Source organism: Agelaius tricolor, unplaced genomic scaffold, assembly GCF_023055355.1.
Source record: "Agelaius tricolor isolate 1412-34295 unplaced genomic scaffold, bAgeTri1.0.p SCAF_78, whole genome shotgun sequence".
Lineage (NCBI taxonomy): Eukaryota > Metazoa > Chordata > Aves > Passeriformes > Icteridae > Agelaius > Agelaius tricolor.
In genome coordinates, this window is record NW_027269338.1 from 962,471 (window position 1) to 986,944 (window position 24,474).

Here is a 24,474-nt window from a genome sequence, read left to right on the forward strand (position 1 = left end):
CTCCCGCGCGCTCGGCCGCGTTTCCCGCCCGCTCCCCCGGAGGGGACCCCGTTGTCGACCGGACCGCGCGGGCGGGAGGCCGGAAGTGGCGGGGCCGCCATGGCGGCGCCCGGAGCGCCCGGGCCCGGCCCGGCCGCCGCCGCCTTTGCCACGGTGCTGATGGCGGCCCGGGCCGAGCTGGCCGCGCCCTGCCGCCTGCTGCCCGCCGCCGCCGCCGGCGCCGCGCTCCGCCTGCAGCTCAGCGTGCAACCGGGAGCCGACGGGCGGCGCCGCTTCCGCCTGGCGCTGCGGCGGGCGGAGGCGGGGGGCGGCGCGGTGAGGGGAAGGGGAGGGGGCGGGGGAGGGGCCCGGGGGGCGCCCCGGGGGTCGGGGGGAGGGGAGGGGGCGGGGAAATGGGGGGGGGGGGTTGGGGGGCGCGGCCCGAGAGCCCGGAGGGAACGGGGGGGGGAACCGGGTTTGACCTGGGGGGGATCCGGGATTGGGGACCCGGGATTGTCCCCCCGGGATTGTCACCATGGGATTGTCACCATGGGATTGTCCCCCTGGGATTGTCACCATGGGAATGACCCGGGATTGTCCTCATGGGAATGACCCAGGATTGTCCCCCTGGGATTGTCCCAGGGATTGTCCCCATGTGATTGTCCCCAGGGACTGTCTCCCCCCGAGGGGCCAGGGGGTCCCTGGAGGCTCCCGGGCTTTGGGGAGTCCTGGGAGGTTTGGGAAGGGCGGGAACCCTGGGATTGTCCCGTGTCACCCCCAGCCAGGGACAAGGGACAGGGACAGGGACAGTGAGAGGCTCAGGGCACCCCAAAAGTGAGCAGAACCATTCCAAAGTGGCCAGGGGCACCCTGAGGGTGGTCTGAGGGCACCCAAAGTGTCCCAAGGGTGACCAGGGCACTCAAAGGGGTGACCAGGGGACCCCAGGGGTGACCAGGCTTTCCCAGTGGGTCAGGGGGTGACCCGAGCCTGTGGTGACCCCATGGTGACCCCACACCTGTCCCCTCCTGTCCCTGTCCCATCCCTGTCCCCATCCCTGTCCCTTTCTTTCCCTGTCCCTGTCCCATCCCTGTCCCTGTCCCCCATCCCTGTCCCATCCTTGTGCTTGTCCCATACCTGTCCCCTCTGTCCCTGTCCCCTTCTGTCCCATTCCTGTCCCCATCCCTGTCCCTGTCCCATCCCTGTCTCTGTGTCCCTGTCCCCATCCTTGTCCCATCCCTATCCCTGTCCCATCCCTGTCCCATCTTTTCCCATCCCTGTCCCCATCCCTGTCCCCTCTGTCCCTGTCCCCACTGTCCCTGTACCCTCCTGTCCCCATCCCTGTCCCATCCCTGTCCCTGTCCCCTCCTGTCCCTGTACTTGTCCCCTGTGTCCCTGTCCCATCCCTGTCCCTGTCCCATCCCTGTCTCTGTCTCCTCCTGTCCCCTCTGTCCCTGTCCCCACTGTCCCTGTCCCCATCCCTGTCCCTGTCCTTGGTCCATCCCTGTCCTGTCCCTGTCCCATCCCTGTCCCTGTCCCCTCCTGTCCCTGTCCCCATCCCTGTCCCTGTCCCATCCCTGTCCCCTCTGTCCTTGTCCCCTGTTGTCCCTGTCCCATCCCTTTCCCTGTCCCATCCCTGTCCCCTCCTGTCCCTGTCCCCATCCCTGTCCCCACTGTCCCTGTCCCCTCCTGTCCCCATCCCTGTCCTGTCCCATCCCTGTCCCTGTCCCCTCTGTCCTTGTCCCCTGCTGTCCCCAGCCCCTGGCAGAGTGTGACCTGCGGGACGTTTCCTACCGCGTGTGTGGCCCCGCCAGCCACGAGCTGCAGCTGCCAGCGCTGGGGACACCAGCGGGGACAGCAGGGACAGCACTGGGGACACCAGCAGGGACACCAGCAGGGACAGCAGCGGGGACAGCAGCGGGGACAGTGGCACAGGAGGTGGTGGCACTGAGGTTCCCCGAGGAGCGCGAGGCCCAGCAGTGGTGGACGGTGCTGAGCAGCTCCCTCAGGGAGGCACGGAGAGGTGGGACAGGGACATGGGGACACTGGGGACACTGGGGACATTGGGGGGACATCGGGGACATTGGGGGGACATTGGGGGGATTGGGGATATGGGGACACTGGGGGGACACTGGGGACACTGGAGGGGACACTGGGGACATTGGGGATATGGGGACGTTGGGGATATGGGGACACTGGGGGGACATTGGGGACACTGGGGACATTGGGGGCACTTGGGACACGGTGCTGAGCAGCTCCCTCAGGGAGGCACGGAGAGGTGGGGCAGGGACGTGGGGACACTGGGGGGACATTGGGGACACTGGGGACACTGGGGACATTGGGGGACTTGGGGATATGGGGACATTGGGGGACACTGGGGACATTGGGGACACTGTGGGGATCGGGGACACTGGGGACACTGGGGGGACATTGGGATGTTGGGGACATTGGGGATGGGGGGACATGGGGACATCAGGGACCCTGATGACATTGGGACATTGGGGGACACTGGGGACACTGGGGACATTGGGTGCTGAGCAGCTCCCTCGGGGAGGCATGCAGAGGTGGGACAGGGACACTGGGGACACTGAGGGGACATTGGGGACACTGGGGGGACATTGGGGACATGAGGACATTGGGGGGATTGGGGATACTGGGGACATTAGGGGCATTGGGGACATTGGGGACACCAAGGGGACACTGGGCACATTGGGGACACTGGGGACATTGGGGACACGGTGCTGAGCAGCTCCCTCAGGGAGGCACAGAGAGGTGGGACTTTGGGGACACTGGGGACACTGAGGGGACATTGGGGGGGATTGGGGACATGGGGACATTGGGGACACTGAGGACACTGGGGACGGGGCACAGTAGTGCCAGTGGGAAGAGTGGGGACAGCAGGGACAGTGGTGACAGCAGCGACAGCCCCATCCCTGCCGTGCTCCCACAGCCGCCGAGGGCGACACCACGGGGACATCGCTGGTGCCACCACCCGCGGGGACATCGCTGGTGCCACCGCCCGCGGGGACATCGCTGGTGCCACCGCCCACGGGGACATCGCTGGTGCCACCCGCCGAGGGTCCCGAGCAGGACGCGGAGGAGGCGCAGGTCCTGGAGCTGGCCCAGACAGGTGACACGGGGACAGGGCTGGGACACGCCAGGGACACGCCAGGGACACGCCAGGGACACGCCAGGGGTGGGACACACCAGGGACACGCCAGGAACTCGGGGTGAGACACACCAGGGCCACCCCAGGGCCACCCCAGGGGTGGGACACACCAGGGCCACCCCAGGGCCACCCCGGCCTGTCCTGGAGTCTGGGACACACCAGGGCCACCTGAGCCTGTCCCCAAGTGCCACCTGTGCAGGGATGGCGGGGGGACAGCCCTTCCCAGGGGGACATTCCCTGCAATCCCCCCGGAACCTCCCCTGGGGTCCCCACACTGTCCCCACGGTGTCCCCATGGTGTCCCCACGGTGTCCCTGGGCTGGGCCAGTCCTGCCCCGGGGCTGGGGGTGCCACCCTGCAGTGTCACCCTGGTGTCCCCATGCCCGCTCTGAGGGGTTGGGGGTGTCACCCCCAGTGTTCCCAGTGTCCCCCATGTGTCCCCATGCCCGCTCTGGGTGCCATCCCCGTATCCCTGTGTGTCCCCTGTGTGTCCCCATGCCCGCTCTGGGTGCCATCCCCGTGTCCCTGTGTGTCCCTGTGTGTCTCTGTGTGTCCCCATGCCCGCTCTGGGTGCCATCCCCATGTCCCTGTGTGTCCCTGTATGTCCCCGTGTGTCCCCATGCCCGCTCTGGGTGCCATCCCTGTATCCCTGTGTCCCTGTGTGTCCCCTGTGTGTCCCTGTGTGTCCCCATGCTCTCTCTGGGTGCCATCCCCGTGTCCCTGTGTGTCCCTGTGTGTCCCTGTGTGTCCCCATGCCCGCTCTGGGTGCCATCCCCGTGTCCCTGTGTGTCCCCATGTGTCCCTGTGTGTCCCCTATGTGTCCCTGTGTGTCCCCGTGTGTCCCCATGCTCGCTCTGGGTGCCATCCCCGTGTCCCCATGTCCCCAGAGGAGCTGGCCCTGCGGCTGGCCGAGGCCATCACCTTTGGGGACGAGGCGGTGGCAGCGCAGAGCGCGGTGGCGCTGGCCCGGCGGCACGCGGAGCTGAGCGTGAGCCTGCGCCACAGGGACGCGCCCGGGGGCCACCTCAGGTGGGGAGCCTGCCTTGCCTTCCTCAGCATCACCATCCTCATCCTCATCCCCGTCCTCTGGCCCTGCCTTCCTCGTCATCCTCATCCTCTGCCTTCCTCATCACCCTCATCATCCTCATCGCTGTCATCCTCATCCCCATCCTCTGCCTTCCTTATCGTCCTCATCCTCTGCCTTCTTCATCATCCTCATCATTGTCATCCTCATCCCTGTCCTCTGCCCCTGCCTTCCTCATCCTCACCACCCTCATCATTGTCATCCTCATCCCCTTTTCTCTACCTTTCTCATCATCCTCATCCTCAACATCTTCATCTCCATCCTCTGCCTTCTTCATCTCCATCGTCCTCATCACCTCATCATAATCATCCTCATCCCCATCCTCTGCCCCTGCCTTCCTCATCCTCATCATCCTCATTACCCTCCTCCCCATGCTCTGCCTTCCTCAGCATCATCGTCATCTTCATCATGATCCTCATCCCTGTCCTCTGCCTTCCTCATCCTCATCACCCTCATCCTCATGCTCTGTCTTCCTCCTCATTATTGTCATCCTCATCTCCCCATTCTCTGCCCCTGCCTTCCTCGTCATCCTCATCCTCTGCCTTCCTCATTGTCATCATCCTTATCCCCATTGTCTGCCTTCCTCATCATCATCGTCTGCCCTTGCCTTCCTCATCTTCATCATCCCCATGTTCATCCTCATCCTCTGCCCCTGCCTTCCCCATCCTCATCACCCTCATCGTCATCCTCATCCCCACCCACTGCCTTTCTCATCCTCGTCATCATCACCCTTGTCCTCATCCTCATCCTCATCCTCTCCCCCTGCCTTCCTCATCAACATCATCCCGTTACCTCCCATGTTCCCAGCATGCCAAACCCCAATCCCAATCCCATATCCCATATCCCATATCCCATATCCCATTATCTCTCCCCATTCCCAGCATGCTGTACCCCACACCCCAAACTCCACACCACATAGCCTACATCCCCAATCCCAAACCCCAATCCCAAACCCCAATCCCAAACCCCAATCCCATTATCTCTCCCTGTTCCCAGCATGCCATACCCCAATCCCAATCTCCAAACCCCAATCCCAAACCCCAATCCCATTATGTCTCTCCCCCTTCCCAGCATGCCATACCTAAACCCCAAACCCCACACCCCAAATCCCAAACCCCAATCCCATATCCCAAATCCCATATCCCATTATCCCATATCCCATATATCCCATTATCTCTGCCCCATTCCCAGCATGCTGTACCCAAACCCCAATCCCATATATCCCATATAACCCATATATCCCATATATCCCATATATCCCATTATCTCTGCCCCATTCCCAGCATGCTGTATCCCAAACACCAATCCCATATCCCAAATCCCAAACCCCATACTCCAAACCCCATATATCCTGTTATGTCTCTCCTCCTGGTTCCCAGCATGCCGTACCCACACCCCACACCCCAAACCCCAATCCCATATATCCCATATATCCCATTGTCTCTCCCCCTGGTTCCCAGCATGCCGTACCCCAATCCCCAGTCCCAAATCCCATATCCTGCACCCCATATCCCATATCCCAATCCCAAACCCCAATCCCATATATCCCATATATCCCATATATCCCATATATCCCATATATCCCATATCCTAAATCCCATATATCCCATATATCGCATACATCCCATATACCCCATATATCCCATATCCATATATCCCATATATTCCATATATCCCATATATTCCATATATCCCATATATCCCATATCCTAAATCCCAAATCCCATATATCCCATATCCCATTATCTCTCCCCCTGGCTCCCAGCATGCCGTACCCACACCCCTAACCCCAATCCCATATATCCTATATATCCCATATATCCCATATATCCCATATATCCCAGCATGCCAGTGGGGGTGGAGGACGCCACATCCTCGGCCAGCATCACCCTGCGGGTGCAGCCCCACATCACCATCGGCACCCTCAAGGAGCAGGTACGGACACCTGGGGACACCTGGGGCCACCCGCAGGTCAGCTGGGGCCACCTGGGGTCAGCTGGGGTCATTCGAGGCCACTGAGGTTGTCCAGGATCACCTGGGATCACCTGGGACCACCTGGGGTCAGCTGGGGCCACCTGGGGTCACCCAGGATCACCTGGGGTCACCTGGGGGGAATGGGGTCACCTGGGAGCCAGGCCAGCCCCTGCTCTGCAGGACCAGGATCCCTGGGAGTCGCCTGGGAGTCACCTGGGATCTCACCTGGGGTTTTACCTGGGATCCCATCTGGGATCTCTCCCGGATCTAACCCAGGGCTCACCTGAGGCTCACCTGGAGCTCCCCTGGGATCTCCCCTGGGGTTTTTGTCCGGGAGCTCCCCTGGGATCTCCCCCAGGATGTCCCCTGGGATTGCCCCCAGGCTCTCCCCAGGATCTCCCCCAGTATCTGCCCAGGGTTCCCTCAGGATCCCCCAGGATCTCCCTGGGATCTCCCAGGATTTCTCCAGGTTCTTCCAGGATCCCCCATGGGATCCCCGCCAATCCCTTGTGATCCCTGATCCCCCAGGTGTTCCATGAGTAGGGGTTCCCCCCTGATCCTCCCTGATCCCATAGGATCCCCCCCAATCCCCAGGTGTTCCACAGGTACAGGTTCCCTTGTCCCCCCAATCCCATAGGATCCCCCTGATCCCTGCAGGTGTTTTGGGTGTACAGGTTCCCCCTGAACCCATAGGATCCCCCTGATCCCATATGATCCCCCCTCATCCCCAGGTGTTCCACAAGTACAGGTTCCCCCCAGATCCCATAGGATCCCTCCCCGATCCCCTCTGATCCCTCAGGTGTTCCATGGGTACAGGTTCCCCTTGTGCCCCCAATCCCATAGGATCCCTGTCCCTGCAGATGTTTTGGGTGTACAGGTTCCCCCTGAACCCATAGGATCCCCCTGATCCCATAGGATCCCATGTGATCCCCCTGATCCCGCAGGTGTTCCGCGAGTATGGGTTCCCCTGATCCCATACGATCCCATAGGATCCCCTGTGATCCCCCCTGATCCCGCAGGTGTTCAGCGAGTATGGGTTCCCCCTGATCCCATAGGATCCCCCTGATCCCATGTGATCCCCCCTGATCCGCAGGTGTTCTGCGAGTACGGGTTCCCCTGGTCCCATAGGATCCCCTGTGATCCCCCCCGATCCGCAGGTGTTCCGCGAGTACGGGTTCCCCCTGGTCCCATAGGATCCCCCTGATCCCATAGGATCCCCCCGATCCCATGTGATCCCCCCCGATCCCCAGGTGTTCCGCGAGTACGGGTTCCCGCCCTCGGCGCAGCGCTGGATCATCGGGCAGAGCCTGTGCCGGGACGGGCGCAGCCTGGCCTCCTACGGCATCCGCCGCGACGGCGACCCCGCCTTCCTCTTCCTCCTCTCGGCACGGCCGCCGCCGGAACCGGCACCGGCCCCTGGAGCAGCAGCGGGAGCGGCCCCTGGAGCAGCAGCGGGAGCGGCCCCGGCTCCAGGAGCGGCCCCGGCCCCGGCGGGCCCCGAGCGGCAGCGGGAGCTGCAGGCGCAGGAGCTGCTGCGCGCCGCGGGGCTGCACGGGGACGGGGACGGACACGGGGATGGAGCACCGGGAGCAGGTACGGGGCTGGAGCCTTCCTCAGCATCAGCCTCCGGCTGCTCCTTCCTCAGCATCAGCCTCAGCCTGCTCCTTCCTCAGCAGCGTCCCCAGCCTGCTCCTTCCTCAGCATCATCCTCAGCCTGCTCCTTCCTCAGCATTGTCCTCAGTTTGCTCCTTCCTCATCATCCTCAGCCTTCTCCTTGCTCATCATCATCCTCAGTCTGCTCCTTCCTCATCATCGTCCTCAGCCTGCTCCTTCCTCATCATCATCCTCAGCCTGCTCCTTCCTCACCATTCTCAGCCTGCTGCTGCTTCTGCTCCTTCCTCATCATCCTCAGCCTGCTCCTTCCTCAGCATCGTCCTCAGCCTGCTCCTGCTCCTGCTCCTTCATCATTGTCCTGCTCCTTCCTCATCATCATCCTCAGCCTGCCCCTTCCTCACCACCATCAGCCTGCTGCTCCTGCTTCTGCTCCTTCCTCATCATCCTCAGCCTGCTCCTTCCTCACCATTCTCATGGTGCTGCTCCTGCCCCTTCCTCATTGTCCTCCTTCATCATCCTGCTCTTGCTTATTCCTCCTCTTGCTGCTCTTGCTCTTGCTTCTTCTTCATCATCCTCATTCCTGCTACTCCTGCTCCTGCTTGTTTCTCATCCTGCTGCTCCTGCACTTTCCTTACCTGGCTCAGGTACGGCTGACAGAGCCTTTGTCACCATCCTCCTGTCCCTTCCTCCTCACCCTCATCTTCCTCCTGCTTCTCTTGCTTCCTCATCCTGTTCCTTCCTCCTCATCCTCACACTATTCCTGTTTGTTTTTCATCATCCTGCTCCTTCTTCATCATTCTCCTCCACCTGCTCCTGTTCCTTCCTTCTCTTTTCTCCATCTCCTTCCTCCCGTGTCCGGCTGTCCCCAGGCCGTGTCCCCGAGGAGCCCCCGGAGCGGATGGACATCGGGGACATCCGGGATCACCTGGACTCGCTGCAGCTCTGGGACAGCGCGGGGACCCCGCCCACGGGCCCTGAGCCCCGCCCACCCTCACCTGAGCAGGTACGGGGCGGGGGGGGTCCTGTCCTGATCCCCATCCTGATCCCTGATCCTGATTCCAGTCCCTGATCCCAGTCCCAGTGTTTCAGGGTGGACACAGCCCCCAGGCACTGCCCACCCACACCTGACCAGGCTGTGAGATGTGCCCTGTTCCTGTTCCCAATCCCATTCCCAATCCCGTTCCCATTCCCATTCCCAGGCAGGCTGGCCATGCCCCCAGCCGCCTTCTCAATCCCATTCCCAATCCCAGCCCTGTTCCCAATCCCAATCCTGTTCCCATTCCCAGGCAGGCTGGCTGTGCCCCCAGCCCAAATCCTGTTCCCAATCCTGTTCCCAATCCCATTCCCATTCCCAGGGCTGGCTGTGCCTGCGGTGCACGTTCCTGAACAAGCCCACCCGGCTGGGCTGTGAGATGTGCCCTGTTCCCAATCCCAAACACATTAATCCCCAATCCCAATCCCATTAATTCCCAATCCCAATCCAAATAATCCCGTTCCCAGGGCTGGCCGTGCCCCCAGTGCACGTTCCTGAACAAGCCCACCCGGCCGGGCTGTGAGATGTGCAGCGCCCCCCGGCCCGAGGGGTACCGTGTGCCCGGGGGGCACCGCCCCGACCCCGCCGAGCTGCGGCGGCTGCAGAGGGAGCGCGACGGGACCCGGCAGTGCCAGCAGGTATGGGGGCTATGGGATATGGGAGATATGGGATATGGGATCAATGAGATATAGGGATCTATGGGATCAGCGTGACGGGACCCGGCAGTGCCAGCAGGTATGGGGGCTATGGGGTCAGTGGGATCTATGGGATCTATGGGATCAATGAGATATAGGTATCTATGGGATCAGCATGACGGGACCCGGCAGTGCCAGCAGGTCCTGTGGGGTCTGTGGGACCAATGGGATATGGGATCTATGGGATATGGGATCTATGGGATCAGTGTGACGGGACCCGGCAGTGCCAGCAGGTATGGAGGCTATGGGGTCAGTGGGATCTATGGGATATGGGATCAATGAGATATAGGGATCTATGGGATCAGCGTGACGGGACCCGGCAGTGCCAGCAGGTCCTGTGGGGTCTGTGGGACCAATGGGATATGGGATCTATGGGATATGGGATCTATGGGATCAGTGTGACGGGACCCGGCAGTGCCAGCAGGTATGGGAGCTATGGGATATGGGAGCTATGGGATCTATGGGATCAATGAGATATAGGGATCTATGGGATCAGCGTGACGGGACCCGGCAGTGCCAGCAGGTATGGGGGCTATGGGATGTGGGAGATATGGGATATGGGATCAATGGGATATGGGATCAACGGGATATGGGATCAATGGGATATGGGAGCTATGGGATATGGGATCAGCGTGACGGGACCCGGCAGTGCCAGCAGGTATGGGGGCTATGGGATATGGGAGCTATGGGATCTATGGGATCAATGAGATATAGGGATCTATGGGATCAGCGCGACGGGACCCAGCAGTGCCAGCAGGTACTGTGGGGTCTGTGGGACCAATGGGATATGGGATCTATGGGATCAACATGACGGGACCCAGCAGTGCCAGCAGGTATGGGGGCTATGGGATATGGGATCTATAGGATCAATGAGATATGGGAATCAATGGGATCAGCGCGATGGGTCATGACAGTGCCAGCAGGTATGGGGGCTATGGGGTCAGTGGGGTCTATGGGATTAATCAATGGGATATGGGATCAGCGCGACGGGACCTGGCAGTGCCAGCGGGTACAGGGGCAGTGAGGTCAATGGGATCTATGGGATATGGGATCTATGGGATCAGTGTGACAGGACACAGCAGTGCCAGCAGGTAGGGGAATTATGGGATCTGTGGGGTATGGGATCAATGGGATATGGGATCAGTGTGGCGGGACGTGGCAGTGCCAGCGGGTATGGGGGCTGTGGCGTCAATGGGATCTATGGGATCTATGGGATCTATGGGATCAATGCGACAGGAATGGCAGCGTCAGCAGGTACTGCTTGGGATATGGGGTCTATGGGATTTGGGATCAGTGGGATCTATGGGATCAGTGCAATGGGACCCACCAGTGCCAGCAGGTATGGGGTCACCAGGGTCAATGGGATCTATGGGATCCACGGGATATGGGATCAATGTGGTATGGGATCGATGGGGTATGAGATCAATGGGGTATGGGATCAGCGTGACAGGACACACATTTTCCAATTATTCCCATTTTCCCCATTTTTTCCCCCATTCCCCGGCACTGGAGGTGGAGCGTCAGCAGAACCTAGTGCAGCCGCTCCCATTTTCCCATTTTTCCTGGGATTTTTCCCCATTTTTTTCACAATTTTTCCCATTTTTTCCATTTTTCTAATTTTTCCCGTTTTCTCCATTTTTTCCCCCATTCCCAGGCTCCAGAGGCGGAGCGTCAGCAGAACCTGGGGCAGCTGCTGCTCCCGTTTTCGTATTTTTCCTGGGTTTTATCCCCATTTTTCCCCTATTTTTCCCGGGGTTTTTTCCCACTTTTCCCGGTTTTTTTCCCATTTTTCCCATTTTCCCGGTTTTTCTCCCCAGGCGCTGGAGGCAGAGCAGCAGCAGAACCTGGCACAGCTGCTGCTCCCATTTTTCCCATTTTCCCCGGGGTTTTTTCCCATTTTTCCCGGTTTTTTTCCCATTTTGCCCATTTTCCCCGTTTTTCTCCCCAGGCGCTGGAGGCGGAGCGGCAGCAGAACCTGGCACAGCTGCTGCGGGCGGAGGAGGCGGGGCTGGTGCTGAACCCGGAGCCGCTCGAGTGCGGGATCTGCCTGCAGGAGGTGCCGGCGGGCCGGGCCGTGCTGCTGCGCGACTGCCTGCACAGCTTCTGCCGGTACCGGCGCACCGGGCACACCTGGGATACACCTGGGATAGACTGGGATACACTGGGATTCAACGGGACACACCTGGGATACACCTGGGCACACGTGGGCAACACAGGGATACAGCTGGGATAGACCGGGATACACCTGGGACACATCTGGGATACACCTGGGACACACCTGGGATATACCTGGGATACACCTGGGCACACCCGGGATAGACCTGGGCACACCTGGGATACACCTGGGCACACCTGGGATAGACTGGGATACACCGGGATAGACCTGGCATACACCTGGGATAGACTGGGATTCAACGGGACACACCTGGGATACACCTGGGCAACACAGGGATACAGCTGGGATAGACCAGGATACACCTGGGCGCATCTGGGCACATCTGGGATACACCTGGGCACACATGGGATACACTTAGGACACACCAGGATACACCTGGGCACACCTGGATAGACCTGAGATACACCTGGGCACACCTGGACACAGCTGGGATACACCTGGGATACACCAGGATAGACTGGGATACACCTGGGCACACCTGGGATAGACTGGGATACACTGGGATTCAATGGGACACACCTGGGATACACCTGGGCAACACAGGGATACAGGTGGGATAGACCGGGATACACCTGGGCGCATCTGGGATACACCTGGGACACATCTGGGCACACCTGGGATAGACTGGGATACACCTGGGCACACCTGGATAGACCTGAGATACACCTGGGCACAGCTGGGATACACCTGGGATACACCTGGGATACAGCAGGATAGACCTGGGCACACCTGGGATACACCTGGGATACACCTGGGATAGACTGGGACACACCTGGGATACACCTGGGACCCTTGGGACACCCCCAGGACCCCCCACCCACCTTTGGAGTGACCCAGCCCTGGGACCCCCCCCCCCTCCCCATTGCCATGAGCGGTCCCAGCATCCCCCGGCCCCAGAGTGACCACTGACCCCCCCCCTTGCAGTGACCGGCCCCAAGAGCCGCCCCGAGCCCCCCACACCACCCCAGTGACCACCCCAGTGACCACCCCAGTGACCACCGCAGTGACCACCCCTGACACCCCCACACCACCCCAGTGACCACCGCAGTGACCACCCCAGTGACCACTCCAGTGACCACCCCAGTGACCACCCCAGTGACCACCCCAGTGACCATCCCAGTGACCACCCCTGACACCCCCACACCACCCCAGTGACCACCGCAGTGACCACCCCAGTGACCACTCCAGTGACCACCGCAGTGACCACCCCTGCCCCCTCACACTACCCCAGCGACCACCGCAGTGACCACTCCAATGACCACACCAGTGACCACCCCTGACACCCCCACACCACCCCAGTGACCACCCCTGACACCCCCACACCACGCCAGTGACCATCCCAGTGACCATCCCATGGCCACCAGCCCCACTCCATCCCTGTGACCATCCCTCACCCCCGCGGTGTCCCTCACCCCCCCGGTGTCCCTGAGCCCCCCAGTGACCCCCCCGGTGTCCCTCATCCCCGCCCCGGTGTCGCCGCTGTCCCCAGGGAGTGCCTGCGGCAGGTGATCAACTTCAGCGAGGAGCCGGTGGTGGCCTGTCCCTTCCGCGATGTCACCTACGCCTGCGGCAGCCACCTGCAGGAGCGCGAGATCCGCGCGGTGCGCGCCGGGAGGGGACGGAGGGACCGAGGGGACCGGGAGGGACCGAGAGGGACCGGGTGGGACACAGCCACCCCCGCGCGGGGGGGCTCCCAGGGGACTGGGCTGTCCCCTGGGGTAGGGCTGGGGTCCCCAAGGTTGGGTGACAGTGACATCGGGGTCCCCAAGGGTGGGTGACAGTGACTCAGGGGGTCCCCAGGGGTGGGTGACAGTGACATCGGGGTCCCCAAGGGTGGGTGACAGTGACTTGGGGGTCCCCCAAGGGTGGGTGACAGTGACTCAGGGGGTCCCCAAGGGTGGGTGACAGTGACTCAGGGGGTCCCCATGGGTGGGTGACATTGACTCAGTGGTCCCAAAGCCACCCCTGGCGCAGGAGCTGATGACTCAGGGGTCCCCACGGAGTGAGTGACAGTGACATGGGGGCCCCCAAAGGTGGGTGACATTGACTCAGGAGGTCCCCATGGAGTGGGTGACAGAGACTTGGGGGTCCCCAAGGCTGGGTGACAGTGGCTCAGGGGTCCCCAAGGCCACCTCTCTCATGTCCCCGTGTCCCCAGCTGCTGTCCCCTGAGGAGCCCGCATGGGGGCTGGCCCAGGGTCCCCAAGGGTGGGTGATGGTGACTCAGGGGGTCCCAGTGCCATCCCCCCCTATGTCCCCAATGTCGCAGCTGCTGTCCCCCGAGGAGCACGCGCGGTTCCTGGCGCGGGGGCTGGCGCTGGCCGAGCGCCGCAGCCGGAACAGTTTCCACTGCCGGGGCCGGGACTGCCCGGGCTGGTGCTTCTACGAGGACGCCGTGAACGAGTTCCGGTGCCCGGTCTGCGGGGCCCTCAACTGCCTCCTGTGCAAGGTCAGCCCGGGGGGGTCCCGCGGGGGTCCGGGGGGGGTCCCGGGGGTCCCGCACTGACCCCCCCCGGCCCCCCCAGGCCATCCACGAGGGCCAGAACTGCCGGCAGTACCAGGACGAGCTGCAGCTGCGGGCGCTGCACGACGCGGCCGCTCGCCAGACGCGGGACATGCTGCAGGTGGGTGCGGGGGTGCTGCAGGTGGGTGGGTGGGTGCGGGGGGGGCTAGGGGGGGTCCGGAGGGGTCCCCGTGGCCCTGACCCCCCCTCCGGACCCCTCCCCAGACGCTGGTGCAGCGGGGCGAGGCCATGCACTGCCCCACGTGCCACATCGTGGTGCAGAAGAAGGACGGGTGCGACTGGATCCGCTGCACCGTGTGCCAGACCGAGATCTGCTGGGTCACCAAGGGACCCCGCTGGGGACCGGCGGTGAGGGGGGCGGTCCCGGGGGGTTTGGGGTGAGCAGGGATCCGGGGGGGGGGTCCTGGGGGTGTCTCGAGGGGGTCCTGAGATGAGGAGGGGTCACCAAGGGCTGTGCTGGGGGTCTTGGGATGATGGGGGACCCCAGGGTGAGGGGGGGACACAGAGTGACCCCAGGGTGTGGGGGGGACACAGAGTGACCTCAGGGTGAGGATGGGGACACAGAGTGACCCCAGGGTGACCCCGGGGTGAGGGGGGGACACAGAGTGACCCCAGGGTGACCCCAGGGTGAGGAGGGGACACAGAGTGACCCCAGGGTGACCCCAGGGTGACCCTAGGATGAGGAGGGGGACACAGAGTGACCCCAGCTGACCCCTCCCCTGTCCCCGCAGGGCCCCGGTGACACCAGCGGTGGCTGTCGCTGCAACGTCAATGGCCAGAGGTGCCACCCCCGGTGCCAGAACTGCCACTGACCCCCCCCACCCCGGGGACACCGAGGGACAGACGGACAGATGGACAGAGCTGGCACCGGGCCGGAAACGCCTGAGGGCTCCGGGAGGGGCCACGTCCAACAGGGATGGAGAGAGAGGACACAGGGACAGACGGACAGGATGGACACATGGACAGAGCCAAGGATGGACACTGGGACGGCCTCGGGGCATGGAGGGGCCACCGGGGGGCCCCGGGACCCGCGGGGGGCCCAATAAAGCCACTGAGTGTCACAGGCTGGCACTGGCACCCGCGTGGGGACAGGGACACGGGGACAACCCTGCACTGCCACCCGCGTGGGGACAGGGACATGGGGACACCTCTGGCACTGCCACCTGCGTGGGGACAGGGACACGGGGACACCCCTGGCATGGGGACAGGGACACCCCTGGCACTGCCACCCACGTGGGGACAGGGACATGGGGACATCCCTGGCATGGGGACAGGGACACCCCTGGCACTGCCACCCACGTGGGGACAGGGACATGGGGACATCCCTGGCATGGGGACAGGGACACCCCTGGCACTGCCACCCGCGTGGGGACAGGGACACGGGGACAGGGACATGGGAACAGCCCCGGTGTGGGAACAGGGACACGGGGACAACCCTGGCACGGCCACTGGCATGGGGACAGGGACACAGGGACACACCTGGCATGGGGACAGGAACAGCCCTGGCACTGCCACCCGCGTGGGGACAGGGACATAGGGACAGCCCCAGTGTGGGGACAGGGACACAGGGATCACTTTGGCACGGCCACTGGTGTGGGGACAGGGGCAGCTCTGGGATTGGGACAGGGACAATGGGGTCACCCCAGCATGGGGACAGGGATGGAGACAACGAGTGGACAGAGGTCACTCCCGGGATGGGGACAGGGACAGGGTCAGAGGTCACTCCCGGGATGGGGACAGGGACAGGGTCAGGGGTCACTCCCTGGGATGGGGACAGGGTCAGAGGTCACTCCCGGGATGGGTCAAGGGGAGCTGGCACTGAACGAGACCCCAAAGCCAGCGGGGGCTGCGGTGGGGACACAGCACCGGCACGGCCTGGGCTGGGCATGGCCTGGGCAAAGACTGACCCACAGACTGACCCACAGACAGACTGACCCACAGGCTGACCCACAGACTGATCCATAGACTGACCCATGGTCTGACCCACAGACAGACTGACCCACAGACTGACCCATAGACTGACCTACAGACTGACCCATGGCACCAGCATGGCCTGGGGACAGCCTGGGCACGGCTGGACCCACACCCCACACAGACGTAGCCCCACACCAAGGACAGACCTGGCCCCACAGCCCCAACAGACCCAGGACAGACCCAGCCCCACTCCCAGCCCCACAGCCATGACAAAGCAAGGACAGACACAGCCCCACACCACAGACACACCCACCCCAGCCCCAGCCCCATATCAGGGACAGACCCAGGACAGCCCCAGCCCCACTCCTGGCCCCACATCCAGGACAGCCTCAGACCCAGCCCCACAGGAAGGACAGCCCCAGGACAGACCCATCCCCACAGGAAGGACAGACTGGCCCCAGGACAGACGGACAGACGGAGCCCCGCTCGTGTTTCTGTTCTGTGGAACCCCAGCCTTTATTCCCCCCCTGCAGCCCCGCGGGGGCCAAGGCCGGGCTCGAACACGAGGGGGGGTGGGGACCCCCCAATGCCCCTCCTGGGGGGGCTCCCCCCGTGCCGTGGGGGGGCCCGGGGGCTCGGGGGGCCCCCCCAGGGCCGATTTTGGGGTCAGGCCCTACTTGGGGGGCCGATAAACCATCTTCCTGCTCTTGAGCACCGCCCACTTGTGTCGCTTCATGTAGTACAGCAGGGGCGTGAGCAGCCCCGAGATCAGCAGCAGCTGGGGGGGACAGCGGGGTCAGGGGGGTCCTGAGCACCCCTGAGCACCCCAGAACCACCCTGAGCACCCCTGAGCCCCCCCAAGCCACCCTGAGACCCCCAGGAAGCCCTCCCCCCCCCAGAGCCCCCAGCCCCACCCTGAGCCCTCCAGCAGCCCCCCAGCCCCCCCGAAGCCCCCACCCCCACCTTGAGCCCCCAGCCCCACCTTGAGCCTCCCCCAGCCCCACCATGAGCCCCCGGCCCCACCTTGGGCCCCCAGCCCCACCTTGAGCCTCCCCCAGCCCCACCCTGAGCCCCCAGCCCCACCGTGAGCCCCCAGACCCACCTTGAGCCCCCAGCCCCACCTTGGGCCCCCAGCCCCACCTTGAGCGCCCCCAGCCCCACCTTGAGCCTTCCCAGCCCCACCCTGAGCCCCCAGCCCCACCCTGAGCCCCTCCAGCCCCACCCTGGGCCCCCAGCCCCACCTTGAGCCCCCAGCCCCACCTTGAGCCCCATCTTTTTGCGGTGGTCGTGCTCGGGCTCGGCCGCCCAGCGCAGGAAGGTGCAAACGTCCTTGGCAATCTGGGACATGGTGGCCGGGGTCCCTGGGGGGGCACGGGAGGAGTGAGACCCCACTGGGACCCCTGAGACCCCCAGGAACCCAACAGATACCAGTGAGAGCCTCTGAACCCCACAGATCCCACTGGGACTCCCAGACCCCAGGACCACCCCAATACCCGGTGTGGTCAAAGCCCCCAGGGACCTCCTCAAACCCCCCCAGGGCACCCCCAGCCCCCCAATCCCCTCCCAACCCCAGCAGGACCCCCCAAATCCCCCAGGACTCCCCTGCAGACCCCCCCAGGAGCCTCAGCCTCCCCTCAGACCTCCCCAAGGCCCCTTTAAGCCCCCCAGGGCCCCCCAAGGCCCCCGTAAGCCCCCCCAGGCCCCCGTACCGTCGTCGTACTCCAGCACCTCGTCGTAGATGGGGGGGGCCATGCCGATGGCCTGGCCAGGGAAGTAGGGGTTGTAATGGAGCCCCTCCCTCAGAGAGACCCCAGCGGGGGCGTCACAGTACCCAGTGAGCAGGGCGAACACGTAATCCTCACCCCCGTGCCTGAAGGGATCAATAACTGATCAATAACTGATCAATAACGGATCAATAACAGGGTCACAGTACCCGGTGAGCAGGGCGAACACGTAATCCTCACCCCCGTGCCTGAAGGGATCAATAACTGATCAATAACTGATCAATAACGGATCAATAACAGGGTCACAGTACCCGGTGAGCAGGGCGAACACGTAATCCTCACCCCCGTGCCTGAAGGGTTAATTACAGACCAATAATGGATCAATAACGGATCAATAACAGATCAATAATGGATCAATAATGGGGTCACAGTACCCAGTGAGCAGGGCAAACACGTAATCCTCACCCCCGTGCCTGAGGAGTTAATTAGAGATCAATAATGGATCAATAATGGATCAATAACAGATCAATAATGGATCAATAACGGATCAATAACGGATCAATAATGGGGTCACAGTGCCCCGTGAGCAGGGCGAACACGTAATCCTCGCCCCTGTGCCTAAAGGGTTAATTACAGATCAATGGGATCAATAATGGATCAATAATGGGGACACAGTGCCCCGTGAGCAGCATGAACACATAGTCCTCACCCCCGTGCCTAAAGGATTAATTACAAATCAATAACAGATCAATAATGGATCAATAATGATGTCACAATACCCCATGAGCAGGGTGAACACATAGTCCTCACCCCTGTGCCTAAAGGGTTAATTACAGATCAATAATGAATCAATAACGGATCAATAATGGGGACACAGTGCCCCATGAGCAGGGCGAACACGTAATCCTCACCCCCGTGCCTGAAGGGTTAATTACAGATCAATAATGGATCAATAATGGATCAATAATGGGGTCACAGTGCCCCATGAGCAGGGCGAACACGTAATCCTCACCCCCGTGCCTGAAGGGTTAATTACAGATCAATAATGGATCAATAATGGATCAATAATGGGGTCACAGTGCCCCATGAGCAGGGCGAACACGTAATCCTCACCCCCGTGCCTGAAGGGTTAATTACAAATCAATAATGGATCAATAATGATGTCACAGTGCCCCGTGAGCAGGGTGAACACATAGTCCTCACCCCTGTGCCTAAAGGGTTAATTAGAGATCAATAACGGATCAATAATGGGGACACAGTGCCCGGTCAGCAGGGTGAACACATAGTCCTCACCCCCGTGCCTGGAAGAACCAATAATGGATCAATAATGGGATCAAAGGGGTCAGAGAACACGTAATCCTCACCCCCGTGCCTGAAGGCTCAATGGGATCAGTAACAGGATCAATAACGGATCAATAACACGATCAATAACGGGATCAATGGGATCACTGGGATCGGTGGGAATGGGATCCACGGGATCAATGGGATCAGTGGGGTCAATGCATTGTGGGGTGACCCCAAAGCCCCCCAGGACCCCCCAAAGCCTCACCTGGCTGCCCCCGTACCCTCACCTGGCATTGATGATGTACCTGAGGTCGGGGGCCAGGGCCCCATTGTGGGGGTGACCCCAAAGCCCCCCAGAGCCCCCCAAACCCTCACCTGGCACTGACCATGTAGCTGAGGTCGGGGGGCAGGGCCCTGTTGTTGGGGTGACCCCAGAGCCCCCCAGAGCCCCCAGAGCCCCCCAGAGCCCCCCAAATCCCCCTCACCTGGCATTGATGATGTAGCTGAGGTCAGGGGGCAGGGCCCCATTGTGGGGGTGACCCCAGGACCCCCCAAAGCCCCCCAGAGCCCCCCAAATCCTCACCTGGCATTGACGATGTAGCTGAGGTCGGGGGGCAGGGCCCCGTTGTTGGCCGCCCGCGCAGCCTCGGGGTTGGGGTAGGGTTTGGGGAAATGATCCGAGATCTTCCCGGGACGCATGAACATCTCCCCGTTCTCATCGGGGCCGTCCTGAACCTCCACCTGTGACAGGTGAGACATGGACAGGTGAGAGACTGGGACAGGTGACACACAGGGACAGGGACAGCAGGGTCCCCATGAACATCTCCCCTTTCTCATCGGGGCCGTCCTGAACCTCCACCTGCACAGGTGACACACAGACAGGTGAGAGACTGGGACAGGTGACACACGGGGACAGCTGAGACACAGGTGAGACACAGGGACAGCAGGGACAGGGACAGCAGGGACAGGGACAGCAGGGTCCCCATAAACATCTCCCTGTTCTCATCGGGGCTGTCCTGAACCTCCACCTGTGACAGGTGACACACAGACAGGTGAGATATGGACAGGTGAGCTGGGGACAGCCGGACAGGGGCACAGGGAATGGCAGGAAAGGGGCAGGGGGACACTGGGGTGGAGCCAGCAAGACACCAAGGACAGCAGGACAGTGACACATCAGGGACAGCAAGGTCACTGGGGACACCAGGGGTGGCAGGACAGGGACAGCAGAATATTGGGGACAGCAGGGCGGGGGACACTGGAGATGGCAGCAGACTGGCACCAGGACAGCAGGGAGGGCAGGACAGGGACAGTGACACATCAGGGACAGCAAGGTGGGGACACTGGGGATGGCAGGGCAGGGACAGGGGGACACTGGGATAGAGCCAGCAGGACATGGAGAGTAGCACACCAGGGGTGGCAGCACAGGGACACTGGGACACCGGGGACAGCAGGACAGGGGGACACTGGGACAGGGCAGGGGGACTCTGGGGACAGCAGGACAGGGGGACACTGTGACATTGGGGACAGGGTGAGGGACACTGAGGACAGCAGGGCAGGGACACTGGGGATGGTAGGACAGGGACACTGGGACATTGGGGACAGCAGGACATGGACAGTGGGGACAGCAGGGGTGGCAGCACAGGGACACCGGGGACAGCAGGACAGGGACACTGGGACAGGGCAGGTGGCAGCAAAGGGACACTGGGGGTGGCACAGGGGTCCCGGTGTCACCTCCTCCGCCAGCGCCTTGGCCTCGGCCTCGGTGTGGGTGACGCCGATGAGGTTCCGGAAAGCCAAATACTCCATGGAGTGACAGGCAGAGCACACCTGGCGGTACACCTGGAACCCCCTGCGGACACTGCGGGACAGACGGACACCAAAATCACCCCAAAATCACCCCAAAATTACCCCAAAATTACCCCAAACACACCTGGCGGTACACCTGGAATCCCCTGCAGATAACGGGGGACAAACAGACCCCAAAATTATCCCAAAACAACCCCAAAATCCCCAAACACACCTGGCAGTACACCTGGAACCCCCTGTGGATACTGGGGGATAAACAGACCCCAAAATCACCCCAAAATCATCCCAAAATTACCCCAAACACGCCTGGCGGTACACCTGGAACCCCCTGTGGATACTGGGGGACAGGAGGGGTTACAGACCCCCAAATCACCCCAGAAACCCCAAAATCACCCCAGAAACCCCAAAATCACCCCAAACACACCTGGAACCCCTGTGGACACCATGGGGACACAGTGGGGTTACAGACCCCAAAAATCCCAAAATGACCCCAAAACACACCGGGAACACCCTGCGCAGATTTCAGGGTTACAGACCCCAAAAGCCCCAAAATGACCCCAAAACACACCCGGAACCACCCCCATGCACACTGAGGGGACAGGGGCTCAGACCCTCCAGGGATCGCCCAGCGACCCCAAATCCCCACAGGGACCCCAAATCCCCCCAGCCCCCATTACCTGCTGCACCCCAGGGACCCCAAATCCCCGTAGAGACCCCAAATATCCCCAGGGACCCCAAATCCCCACAGAGACCCCAAATCCCCCCAGCCCCATTACCTGCTGTGCTCCAGGGACCCCAAACCCTCCCAGGACCCCCCAATTTCCCCAATTTCCCCATTTTTCCCATTTTTCCCCAATTTCCCATACCTGGCGTGGTCCAGCGCTGACAGGGACCCCCAAACCCCCCCAATTTCCCCATTTTTCCCCCATTTTCCCATACCTGGCGTGGTCCAGAGCAGACAGGGACCCCCAGGACCCCCCAGTTTCCCCATTTTTCCCCATTTTTCCCCATTTTTCCCCATTTTCCCTCACCTGGCATGGTCCAGAGCAGACAGGGACCTCCAAACCCCCCCAGGACCCCCCAATTTCCCCATTTTTCCCCCATTTTCCCATACCCGGTGTGGTCCAGGGCTGACAGGGACCCCCAAACCCCCTCAATTTCCCCATTTTTCCCCATTTTTCCCCATTTCCCATACCTGGCATGGTCCAGCGCTGACAGGGACCCCCAAACCCCCCCATTTTCCCCATTTCCCCCATTTTTCCCCATTTTCCCTCACCTGGCGTGGTCCAGCACTGACAGGGACCCCACAAACCCCCCCAGGACCCCCCAATTTCCCCATTTTTCCCCATTTTTCCCCATTTTCCCATACCTGGCATGGTCCAGCGCTGACAGGGACCCCACAAACCCCCCCAGGACCCCCCAATTTCCCCATTTTTCCCCATTTTTCCCCATTTCCCATACCTGGCGTGGTCCAGCGCTGACAGGGACCCCACAAACCCCCCCAGGACCCCCCAATTTCCCCATTTTTCCCCATTTTCCCCCAATTTCCCTCACCTGGCGTGGTCCAGCGCTGACAGGGACCCCCAAACCCCCCAAATTTCCCCATTTTTCCCCATTTTTCCCCATTTTCCCTCACCTGGCGTGGTCCAGCACTGACAGGGACCCCCAAACCCCCCCATTTTTCCCCATTTTCCCCCAATTTCCCTCACCTGGCGTGGTCCAGCGCTGACAGGAAGCCGCCGTGGCTCCAGGGCAGGTTCGGGGGGTGCAGCTCCAGCTCCCCCGCGCTCACGGGGCCCCCCCCGAGGGACAGGGACAGGGCCACGGCCAGGGACCCCCCCCCCGCCAGCGCCCCCAGCACGGCCAGGGACCACCGGGAACGGGGACGGCCCGGGAACGACGACAGCGACACCTGGGGGGGACACAGGGACAGGTGAGGGACACAGGGACAGGTGAGGGACACCTGGGGGGGACACAGGGACAGGTGAGGGACACCTGGGGGGGACAGGGACAGGTGAGGGACACCTGGGGGGGGACACAGGGACACCTGGGGGGACACAGGGACAGGTGAGGGACACCTGGGGGGACACAGGGACACCTGGGGGGACACAGGGACAGGTGAGGGACACCTGGGGGGACACAGGGACACCTGGGGGGACACAGGGACAGGTGAGGGACACCTGGGGGGACACAGGGACAGGTGAGGGACACCTGGGGGGGGACACAGGGACAGGTGAGGGACACCTGGGGGGGGACACGGACACGGACACGTGGGGGGGGGGACAGTGAGACCGGGGTGGGGACAGGGGCTCCAGGGACCCCAAGGCTCGGGGGGGACAAAAGCAATGGGGGGGTCCTGGGGACAGCGGAAATACCGGGAACAGCGGGAATAACGGGAATGGGAACAGCGGGAACACCGGGGATGGTGGGAATAGCGGGAACACCGGAATTACCGGGAACGGGAACAGCGGGAGCAGCGGGAATACCGGAATTACCGGGAACGGGAACAGTGGGAATACCGGGAATAGCGGGGATACCGGAATTCCCAAGAGCGGGGATAGCGAGGATACCGGAATTCCCGAGAACAGGAATAGCGGGAGTACCGGGGATACCGGAATTAGCGGGAACAGCGCGAAGGGCGGGCAGAGGGCACCGCGGGCACGCTGGGAGGCACCGGGGACACCGGGCACCATGCGGGGACAGCTGCCGGGGACACCGCGGGGAACGGGAGAACCGGGGGCACCGGGAACCGGGAGGGGTAACGGGAACGCCTGAGCACGACGGGCAAAGGAACTGGGGGCACCGTGCGGGGCTCGGGCAGGAACCGGGGGCACCGGGAACCGGGAGGGGCCGGGAGCGGAACCGGGAGCACGTGCAGGGCTCGGAAGCACCGGGCACACCGGGGCAAGCACTGATAGTCTCCAGGAAGCCCCGGGGAGCACCGGGAACCGGGAGGGGCCGGGAATGGAACCGCGGACACCGGGAACCCAGAGGGGCCGGGAGTGGAACCGGGGGCACCGGGAACCGGGAGCACCATGGGGGGGCTCGGGCACACTGGGGCAGGCACCGAGGAGCACCGGGAACCCAGAGGGGTCGGGGGTGGAACCGGGGGCACCGGGAACCGGGAGGGGCCGGGAGCGGAACGGGGGCATCGTGCAGGGCTCGGAAGCACCGGGCACACCAGGGCAGGCACCGAGAGCCCCCAGGCAGCCCCGGCGAGCCCCGGGCAGGGCAGCTCCAGGCCCCGAGGCCGCGCGGTGCCCTCAGCGGGGCCGTGACCTTGGCGGGGCCGCACTCACCGTGCTGGGGCCGTGTGCGGGGCCGCGGTCGGGGCGCAGCAGCGCGCGGGGGGGAGCCGGGCCGGGCCGCGCCGGGCCCGGGAGCAGCCGCAGCCCCGGGAGGCCCCGCAGGCCCCGCAGCGCCGCCATCGCCGAGGTCGAGGGGACGCGCCGCGACGCCCCGGAAGTGACGTGAGGGGAGGGACGGAGTGACGTCACGGGACA

The 24,474-nt window shown here is 62.7% G+C and overlaps 2 protein-coding genes and 1 long non-coding RNA gene across 7 annotated transcripts; 1 reads left to right on the forward strand and 2 right to left on the reverse strand.

Moving 5' to 3' along the window:
• Positions 1 to 36: 36 nt before the first annotated feature.
• SHARPIN (SHANK associated RH domain interactor) lies at positions 37 to 16,868 on the forward strand. 5 transcript variants are annotated; one of them, XR_011677089.1, is made up of 16 exons: positions 37 to 315; positions 1,735 to 1,999; positions 2,927 to 3,106; positions 4,032 to 4,173; positions 6,073 to 6,163; positions 7,453 to 7,795; positions 8,686 to 8,819; positions 9,317 to 9,487; positions 11,493 to 11,653; positions 13,210 to 13,321; positions 13,989 to 14,168; positions 14,245 to 14,343; positions 14,448 to 14,591; positions 14,975 to 15,300; positions 15,584 to 15,961; positions 16,029 to 16,868. XR_011677089.1 is itself a non-coding variant. In XM_071418214.1 (14 exons), the coding sequence occupies exons 1-14, from the start codon at positions 100 to 102 to the stop codon at positions 15,053 to 15,055; spliced, it is 2,319 nt and encodes a 772-aa protein (XP_071274315.1). In that variant the 5' UTR covers positions 37 to 99; the 3' UTR covers positions 15,056 to 15,304. The 5 variants fall into 5 exon arrangements, 1 of the variants encoding a protein (XP_071274315.1); XR_011677088.1 differs by having other exon boundaries at positions 15,584 to 15,925; positions 15,962 to 16,868; XR_011677087.1 differs by having other exon boundaries at positions 15,584 to 16,868.
• Positions 11,194 to 12,575, reverse strand: LOC139585462 (uncharacterized). The gene is made up of 4 exons (XR_011677094.1): positions 12,408 to 12,575; positions 12,106 to 12,208; positions 11,939 to 12,042; positions 11,194 to 11,906 (listed from the first exon to the last, which is right to left on the reverse strand). It is a non-coding gene; the product is annotated as an uncharacterized lncRNA (long non-coding RNA).
• CYC1 (cytochrome c1) lies at positions 16,649 to 24,449 on the reverse strand. The gene is made up of 7 exons (XM_071418219.1): positions 24,271 to 24,449; positions 22,681 to 22,883; positions 20,897 to 21,023; positions 19,749 to 19,906; positions 17,867 to 18,027; positions 17,418 to 17,518; positions 16,649 to 16,935 (listed from the first exon to the last, which is right to left on the reverse strand). The coding sequence occupies exons 1-7, from the start codon at positions 24,397 to 24,399 to the stop codon at positions 16,831 to 16,833; spliced, it is 984 nt and encodes a 327-aa protein (XP_071274320.1). The 5' UTR covers positions 24,400 to 24,449; the 3' UTR covers positions 16,649 to 16,830.
• Between the last annotated feature and the right edge of the window lie 25 nt (positions 24,450 to 24,474).